Below are 9,910 nucleotides of genomic sequence, written 5' to 3'. Positions count from 1 at the left end.
TGTGTGTGTGATGGAGGAGGGAGGTCATTCATGTGCCTGTGTGTGTGTGTGTGTGTGTGTGTGTGACAGAGATTGTGTAAGCGTTTGCTATTTAAAAAACTGGGGTGCGATGTGAGATGTTAATATTAAACACAGCATTTCAAAATGTAAACATAAGATAACATAACAGAAGTCTTTACTGATTCCTAGAATATATCTAATCGTTAATTTAATTATTATTACATTAAGAATTAATTTAATTGAATAGGCTACAAACATTAGCCTACACGGGTGCACAATGTGATATGTGTATTACATGGTGGTATTAGCTTTAACCAAGCCTTCAGTTTCCAACTACTTCCAGTCTTAATGCTAAGCTAAGCTAATGTTCTCCTTGTTCTTCATGAAGTATTTAATGGACAGACATCACTGGTATCAATCTTCTCATACAACTCGACTCTGGCAAGACAGTGAATAAGCATGTCTCCCAAAATGTTGGGTTATTGTATACATTCAGGGGTAAAGTACTCAAAATAACTCAGGCTGGTAACATCCTGAAAGCAGCAGTAGCTCCCATTACAACAGAATAAATTTAAATAGTTCTCTCTAAAAGGGTCAAAACTGTGTAACTCAGTATTTAATGGCAATTTACACTGGAGAAATTTGGGTATTATTAGTAGTATATTGCTATGTATAGCAAACATCAAAAATATGAAGAAATCTTTCAGTAATGTATATACAAAACTTAAGATAAAACTAAAAGACTTGCTTGTCTATATCTAAATGATGTCAGATGTGATAATGTACACAGTTTCAAATAAACTGTGAAATTCTACAAGACTACAGTTTATCCAGATGAAAATAATAAATAAAGTATGGTAAAGTGGCCTCATCCAAACTATTTCAGAAGACTGGAAACTCACTGTTATTGTATAATATACATTATATAGACAAAAGTATTGGGGCACCTGACCATTACACCAACAGGGACTTTAATGACATTGCATTCTAAATACACGGGCAGATTTGCAGTCATAACAGCTTCCACTCTTCTGTGAAGGCTTTCCACAACATGTTGGAGTGTTTCTGTGGGAATTTTTGCCCATTCATGCAGTAGAGCATTTGTGAGGTCACACACTGATGTTGGACCAAAAGGTCTGGCTCACAATCTCTGTTCCAGTTCATCCCAAAGGTGCTGGATGGGGTTGAGGTCAGGACTCTGTGTGGGCCAGTCAAGTTCTTCCACACCAAACTCATCCAACCATGTCTTTATGGAGCTTTGCTTTGTGCACTGGGGCACAGTCATGCTGGAATAGAAAAGGGCCTTCAACAAACTGTTGCCACAAAGTTGGAAGCATAGCATTGTCCAAAATGTCTTGGTGTGCTGAAGCATTAAGATTTCCCTTCACTTTTGCAAAGGGACTGAGCCCAACCGCTGAAAAACAGCCCCATTCTAATACTTTTTTCTATATAACGTATCACTGCGTGCCAGGAGCGTCCACATACTTCTGGCCATATACATTCCCACTATCTCTCACCCAGCCAACCAACAGAGTGCGAGTGATGCCCTGACCTCCCCGCGTCACCGCTAAAGGACACGCCCACCAGACTTTCTTTCTTTACTACATTTCCGGAAAGTTTAGTCGCCGCATCTGCCTCACCACTGTCTCTGGACGTACAGAAGTTTGCATAAATATATTTATACATTTAAATTAAAAAAATGAGTGAAATTAAGCCAAATAATTCAGCTCCTGCTGGAGACAACGGAGAGGAAAAAGACTGGGCTGCGGCAAAAGCCTTTTTTGACAACCTCAAAACAAACAAACCGAGACCTGTAAGTCGTTTGCTGAAAAGTTTATTGACAGAAGCTTGTTTGCTAGCTGTACGTCATTCCTTGCATACAGTTCACGGCTTTATAAAACACAAGCCTGATATTGTTGTACTATTGTGCATTTGAAGTTTTTACAACCTTCCCATCCTCTGGCAGCCCAAACCCCGGTTTGCTGTCACCATCGCCGTGTCTTCGCGTACCCTCTTCAATATGGTGGCAGAGAGGAAAATCTATGAGGAAGAAGGAGTGGAGAAGTACGTGGTTTATCAGGTGGAACATGAAAACGAACCTCTAAAGCCAGGAGCTGCTTTCCCCTTCGTCAAGGTAGGCCTGAGCCCTGGGATTGTCTGCACGGTATTTGCAGGGTGTGGTCCCAGAAATGAAAGAAATGACACCTCAGGTCCACACACAGGAAAAACTTTATTTAAAAAGAAATAAAGAAAACAGATATTGTCTTATGATAGTGGACTGCATGCTTTCAAGTTTCAAGTCCTGCACCTGGAGTCTGTTGCTGGCATTTTAAGCCATATTGCACATGAGGCCACACCTCAAAATCAGGTATTTGACTTTTGGCACCGTCAGCATCGTTACAGTCATGAAGCTGTTTAGCTAAGCTCTTAACTTCTTTTAAGTGAAAATGAGTTTATGATGGACATCATTTCTCTCATAATTTTCATGTTTCATTTTCTTCTCTGTCAGTTCATTCATTTTTTTTAACATCAGCTATCAGGAAGTAATGCCGTCCACCTTTTATATGACAGAGCTTCTTTGTTGACTTAGAATATTCTCATTTAAAGAGCAACTAACCCAGACTTTCCTCTGTTGCGGATACATACAGCGTCAGGCCAAAGTTACTTCACTCTTTTCTGGAATGCAGTCATACAAGTTACAAAACCACACTAGTCTTCAGCAAAAATAAAAAACATTTTTGGTGGTTGAAGCCTCAAGGAAGTGGAAAACTACTCTACAACTTCCTTTAAAGGCTGACTGATGGTTGTAGTTGGCGGTTGTGCACACCTGGTGTCCATCAGACCACCTTCGAGTGTATTAGAATGGATTCAAGTTACTTAAATGGACTTGCACGCATGGCGTTGTCGCCTTGTGACTTTGAAATTATGTTGTATTGCTATGCAACTCCTTAATGGCGAAGGATACAGATCTGCTACCACAGCTGGCAACGGACAGGTTAAAGTTTTCTCCAAATCTAAACCTGCCTTGCTGTTGAGTATTAAGTAATCAATGACTCACTGGAGCATATTAATTATTTCTATTGCACCATTGCTGCAGTTTCTTCTCTACAGGCAGTTTCTTAAATCGAGTTATCAAGGTTCATTTATCGCCACGAGGTTGTGCATTGATATGCAAGTTGTAGCCCATTCATTCTACATGTAAACAGCAGCAACAAACACACAGCTGGAAATTCTGCAATTTCAGTTTTGTGAAGCCAGTAATGAAATGTTTTTGCTGAAATTGAGCAACACGTGTTGATTTAATTCCTGTGAAGGACCACACTTTAGTGGTTACTTACCAGAGCAGAAGTTATGGTTTCTTCACACTCAGCTGCCTGTTCATTAGGGTTCATCAAGCTAATACGAATGCAATCTAATACAACAGTCTTTTATTAAATCCTCCACTCGTGAAGGAGTTTGTTTAAACTGTTATAAAGAGGTGTTGACTCAACTTTATGGTCACTTTGGCGGCTGTAGTTTATGTTGTCGTTGAGCTGTGTGTTTCATGATATTTAGCCTGCCCTTGTTGATATACAACTCAACAGCACCACGTCCTACAGCTTCCAAAATAATAATAGAATTCACCCCTAACTATGTAAACAAACAATTAATATTATAACCTTTGTGGACTTAGAATTTACTGTAGGATTGTTGTATTAATTGTAGCTGAGTGTACCTGATAACCATCTTTGAAGATATTTAAATTTTCATTTATTTCATGACAGGCAGGCAGATCCCTCAAGTTATTATTTTTAAATAATTACGCACGCAAGTTAAATGAAAAATAAACGTGTTCCTGCCCTCTATGGACTAACTATATCGTGGCATCAGTTTTTAATCTACCTGAAACATATTCTCAACATTTATGTTCTGTTATGTCCTGATATTCTCAGCAGAACAGTGACATTAACACACCTGTGAAAGGCTAACATCGTGTGATATCCTGATGAATGCCTCCGTGTTCTCTTTTAAGAACCACGTGACCTAACTGAAACAGACCCGTGGTCCAGATGTTGTAATGTTTGTGTTGTAACGCCATGTTTAAACGCACTGCCACGTCATGCAGTGTTTTTGGTGTAATGCGGCCTTGTCCTCTCTCGCAGGCGCTGATGAATGTCAACTCTCGGCTGAGGGAGCTCTACCCAGACAGCGAGGAGCTGTTTGACATCGTCTTAATGACTAACAACCATGCCCAAGTTGGAGTGCGCCTCATAAACAGTATTAATCACTACGGTACGCCGGGTCCTAAACCAAATGTTGTTGATTGCTTGTTTCGCCCACTGCAGCAGCAACAGGCAATAATCGAGAGGAGCACTCAGTCTCATAATTATACACTAGAAATGGAGAAGAGCCGTTGTGGTGTAATTAGACTTTCTTTCTCCACAAAACTTCAGCTTGCTTTTGTGCTTCTCAGATTTGACCGTAGAGAGGTTCTGTATGACGGGAGGGAAAAGTCCTATCGGTTACCTAAAGGCCTACATGACAAACTTGTACCTCTCCAAGGACTCGGAGAAAGTCACAGATGCCATAGAGGAAGGTGAGTTGCATTATAATTCTGATTTCTATTACATACAACGTTTTCCTTAAAGATACGTATACCTGTACACTATTAGCCTTGAGATGTGTTTGCACTAAACTCATATTTACACACTTGCGTGTTGATTTTACTTTTGCGTCTCAGTCTCGACCCCATACTGTGCAGCAAGAAGGAGCTGGTTGAAGACAGCATGTGATTTGTGGCTCCCTGTTGGCCAAATACACACAGATATGAGACATGAACATGTAGAATATAAACTGACAACACTTTTGATAATCTTTAAATTTAATGTCTTTGGGGGTTTTGACTGTTGTTCTTTCAAAATGAAGTATATAAGGCTGTCAGTCTTGGCTCTGGGGAACAGTGAATGTAACGGCTTCTAACACAGCCTGTGATTTGCAGTGTAACTGTGTTGTATGAGTTAGGTAAAACAGAACCTGAAAGGGGAAAAGGGATCAGCAATTTCAAAAGCTCCATATTTATTTCAGAGGTATATGATCAGACTGATGCCTGCTGCTGTGGCCTATCAAATTATAGACTTCATGAAACATCATGATGGAGGTGCCTCCCAAATCATGTTTTTTAACTAACCCTCCCCTCTTGTCCTCCAGGCATTGCTGCAGCCACGATGTTCATGCCTGAAACAGAGACCGATTTGAGCGACACCCAGCTCAGAGTGGCGTTTGACGGTGACGCCGTCCTCTTCTCGGACGAGTCGGAGATCATCGTGAAGAAGCACGGCCTGGACACCTTCTTTGAGCACGAGAAGGAGTTTGAGAACAAACCTCTCGCTCAGGTAACTAACGGCTTGTTTCTATGTATTTAAACATCACTGGCACCTCGTGGAGACGGAGACACTGCGTGCACGCTGTATGTCCAGAGTATATCTTCCAAAAAATACAGTGGATGAGCCAATATATCAGCCTAACATTTACTTTGTAAGGCAGTCGTGTTAATCATTTAATCTAAATTCAGTCCATCTGACATCATTAAGTTGTTTCTTTTGTCCACCCAACGGTCCAAAATCCAAAGACTGTTCATTCACTATCAGCAGCGTCAAAGAGAAACGGTAAATCACAACACTGAAGAAGCTGGAATGAGCAAAAAGCCATTTTTGCTTGAAAAATGATTGAAATACTCTTAAGACTTCCCTTCTCAAGTTTTTAGTTATGGGTTTTTGTTTTTTTTTTTATTTGCATGTACATACAACAGCAGAAAAGTAAAAGAGAGCAGATGTGACAGAAGGTCAAGAAGTCTCACAGCAGCACCTGTATGGGATGAAGCAGGGTTTGGGAACCTGCTCTGTCAGCTCAAATCAATTGAGGCGTCACTGTTGTCCACTCATGCGTGTGTGTGTGTGTGTGTGTGTGTGTGTGTCTATTTTTAACACTCTTTATTTGCATTATCAGCAGTAATGCAATCCAGTAGCAATTGCATGATCACAGAATAGTTTATTCAGTTTTAAAGCTGCTCCAGCCAGTGTGTGCGTGTGTCCATCAGGTGAAAAGACATCATAAAAAAAGAAGAGCAAAAGAAGAAGGAAATGTATTCATGAATATTTTTTAAAAATTCACATACACAAACGGAGCACTTGTGTGTTGATGAGTTGAGATGACGTTGGTGAGTTGAAAGACCTGATAAACTAAAGAAATAGACTTCAAGACATTTTCTGCTGATGGGTTCAGACACCAGCACGACCACATTCAATCAGTTCCTGTGTTCCTTATTTCAAAACACTATGAATTAGCGTAATTCTTGGCTCTTTCAGGGTCCATTAAAGTGTTTCCTGGAGGCTTTGGGAAAGCTCCAGAGAAAATTCTACGCCAAGAATGAGCGTTTGAACTGTCCCATCCGAACCTTCCTGGTCACGGCCCGCAGTGCTGCTAGTTCTGGTGCTCGAGTCCTGAAGACTCTCCGAAGCTGGGGCCTGGAGATCGATGAGGCTCTCTTCCTGGCCGGGGCCCCTAAAGGGCCCCTGCTGCAGAAGATAAAGCCTCACATCTTCTTTGACGATCAGATGTTCCACATTGAGGGGGCCAAGGAACTGGGAACCATATCTGCACACGTGCCCTACGGGATCGGACAGAAGTACCACAAGGGGAAGCCCATCGAGCAGCCTGCAAAAACGGAGAAACCTTAAGATGGTTAAAATATTAAATAAGCACTACACTCATCTGTTCCCACAATCAGATTTTAATTATTAAAAAAACAGCAGTAACTTTTAGAGGATTCACGTAATGAATCAATGATGCAGTCTACAAAGTTTTCAGCTTTTGGGGGAGGTTTATAAAATAATTTCTACTGTTCTCTCTTGGATGGGGTTTTATCGATGAGAGGGGGAATTTATTTTCAAAGCAAGAGTTAAAATAAGTGCCGTACTTTGACTACATGCTGGTTTTGCCTTTTAACTGTAATCTGTGTATCTGTTTACCTTTTAAAAGTTGTCGTCTTTTCCTCATTTTGTCATTTTCTTTACACTTTTATATAATAAACACTTGTTTATTTTGTTTGTCATGTTCAGTATGACCAGCGGTGGAGAATGTATCTGCTGTATTAGTGGGGGTCTGTTTTTTTCTTCTGGTGTCTGGCATTAATCTTGCACATTTTAAGGCGCACATTGACACGTTGTCATATCGTTTTCGTATGGATCAGAGTAGAATGTGGTTTTTTCACAAGGGACACTGATGTTGTATTTTCTTTGTTGCTGTCTTTGCTGTGATGTGCACAAACTATATGACAACTTTCACATTATATTCCTCAGACTTTTATACTTTTGCCTTAGATCAGGTAGTTTTTATATAGGACTTACTACATATACTGTATGTGTTTACATCGAGGAGTTCACACACTCATTTGTAAATGTTAATATCATGTCTGGTAGCCTTATCAAGCAAGTCCTGATTAAGTAATGATTTTCATTGACTGTTCAAGGCTCATGTTGTGGCAATTAAAATTTTTTGCACCATTTCACTTTTCTCCCACTCAGATTTCTGTCTCGCCTTTCACCTCATCAGCTTTGGTACTGAGCATGTTCAGTGCAGAGGCAGGAGGACTGTGGATGAAGTGGTTTGTCTTTGCCATTGGTGAAAAGTAATTAAGTACAAATCTGAAGTACTTTTGCTTTATTTAAGTATTTGCATTTCAGTGACGTTTACTGGAAGTCATGTTGAAACGAGTGGCTCCCAAACTCGATGGCTTGTGACCTCTCACAAAAAGCTTTTTTAGTGAGTCTATGTCACACAACTTCAGTTCATCACCAGACCCTCGGAGAGGCCTGGAACTCTGGCTTCGGAATCACTGCATCAAATTACTAAACTGTATATTAAATAGTTAAAACTAGCTCCAGTTCAACCAGCAGTACAAAGTTACATGTGCTGATGCATCCATATTACATCACAGTAAAACAATATCTATCACAGGGGGCACTTAACTTTCATACTTACTGAAAATTTTAGTGCAGGTCTTTTATTCAAGATATTTTCTCTCTGTGGAATTGATACTTGGACTAAATAATCAGCGTACATCTAGGCAGTAGATGGTGCTGTTTGGATGTGATTGTCCACCCCGATGCTTTAAACACTGCTTGTTTGCCCTACAGCCTCGTGTTTGGCAAGTAGTCACTTCCTCGTGAAAGTAAACCAGTCGAGGTGAAACTTCAGCAGCGTATCTTTCGGCAGATCTGTCCTGTCGTTAAGCTCAGCTGCTGGCGTGACCTCTGCTCATGGAGATTCACTCTCATCTTACATGTACGGGATTGAAAAAGACACAAGAGGGAGCTCTTGTTTTAACTAGATTTTAAACCATAAGCAAAGCAAAAAGGAGGAGAACAATGCTAGAAAGCATAGTTTAGACTTAAAAGTGAAATCAAAATAAAGTGTAAAGAAAGTTTTTGTTATCACTGAGGTCCCACTCAGCCCTTTTTTTTCCAGGTACTAAAATATACCTGCAAAGCACAGCAAGAACAACAACATGCAAATCAGTCTGCTTTCACTGAACATTACTGAACTCTCCTGCAGTTCAGGGATATTAAAAACATCTGAGATTTATCCATCTCAGACTAAAATAAGTAAGACCTCTTACGAGGTATACATGACATTTAGCTTTACTTAAGAGTTTAGAGCCTTTAAAAGTAAAATTAAGGACACCACACTATACTCATTTTGCCATTTTGTCCCGTCTTGGCTGATAGAAGAAGGCATACTTACAAAACCTCCTGCAACTTCAGAACCACAGACAGCACAGTCAGGCTGCTGGTATTTCAGAGCCATGGACTCTAACTTGCACTAAACTCAGTCAGATAAAGGATCAATAAGTCAGGCAGACTAAACTAACGACAAACAGCCACTCTGTGGTCATAGGGGATGGAGAGTCGGGGGATGGCAGGTTAATGAGGGGGAGCGGCATCCTTCCTCATGCCTCCTTAGGTCACGTGCTGGTCGTACTCCCCAAGACCTGAAGACCCAATTTGATTTTTAAAATTGGCTGACATAAGCAAAAGCACTCAGATCTTACTACTGTATTTCTGCAACTGTTTTAATAACTATGTGGTAATTTAGTCTGTAGCAATGTGTCATATTTTATAAAGCCATCATATGTTTTAGAATAAAATCTATAGCTAACTATAGCTGTTATACATGTGATGGTGCCAAAAGTGAAATGTACTGAAATGTAGACGTATAAAATGATAAAATGGAAGTAAAGTACCTCAGTTTTGTACAGTATATATGGGAGAATGGACTTTTAGTGACTGTCTTGATTTCTTAAGTTTATTTAATTTGGTGCAATGATTGCATTTGGAAACAAGCACTTTAACAGTTTGGTCACTATGGTAATGGAAACGAGTATTGTTTCCTGGTTAGATACGACGAGGGGGAGCAGCTTGTGGGGCTTCGGGCTCTGTGGGCAGGATTTATTTTAATTTTATTGTATATTTTTCCACAGTTGACGTATTTAGTAGTTGACTTGTCAGTAAAGCATCTTTGCTTGGTTTTGTAAGGCAGCAAACTGTGTGTGTGTGTGTGTGCGTCTCCGAGATCTGGGACCAACTGGCTGTTGCCATGGATACTCGGTGCTGACACCACAAGAACTGTGTAGGCTTGTTGAAGATATAATTAATATAACAAAGGATTAGAGGCAAAGGTAGCATGGGGCTCAGTATGAGAAACCTCATCACAGAGTTACTATAATTGGCAACCATTCTGTGTATGTGTGTGTGTGTGTGTGTGTGTGTGTGTGTGTGTGTGTGAGTGTGAGGACACCACAAGAAAAGTTACGGAAATATAACCGTGGAAACAGTACTCTCGTACTTTGCTGCTGCATTTATCTTCTTGACAA

General features: G+C 40.3%; 1 protein-coding gene across 1 annotated transcript; it reads left to right on the top strand.

Moving 5' to 3' along the window:
- Positions 1 to 1,595: 1,595 nt before the first annotated feature.
- LOC124050585 (cytosolic 5'-nucleotidase 1A-like) lies at positions 1,596 to 7,543 on the top strand. Its single transcript, XM_046373280.1, has 6 exons — positions 1,596 to 1,813; positions 1,967 to 2,134; positions 4,143 to 4,272; positions 4,454 to 4,576; positions 5,188 to 5,372; positions 6,345 to 7,543. The coding sequence occupies exons 1-6, from the start codon at positions 1,700 to 1,702 to the stop codon at positions 6,714 to 6,716; spliced, it is 1,092 nt and encodes a 363-aa protein (XP_046229236.1). The 5' UTR covers positions 1,596 to 1,699; the 3' UTR covers positions 6,717 to 7,543.
- Positions 7,544 to 9,910: the final 2,367 nt, after the last annotated feature.

This window comes from Scatophagus argus, chromosome 19 (assembly GCF_020382885.2).
Source record: "Scatophagus argus isolate fScaArg1 chromosome 19, fScaArg1.pri, whole genome shotgun sequence".
NCBI classification, from domain to species: domain Eukaryota; kingdom Metazoa; phylum Chordata; class Actinopteri; family Scatophagidae; genus Scatophagus; species Scatophagus argus.
Note: the sequence above shows the minus strand (reverse complement) of the source record. Positions and strands in the feature narration are given on the sequence as shown.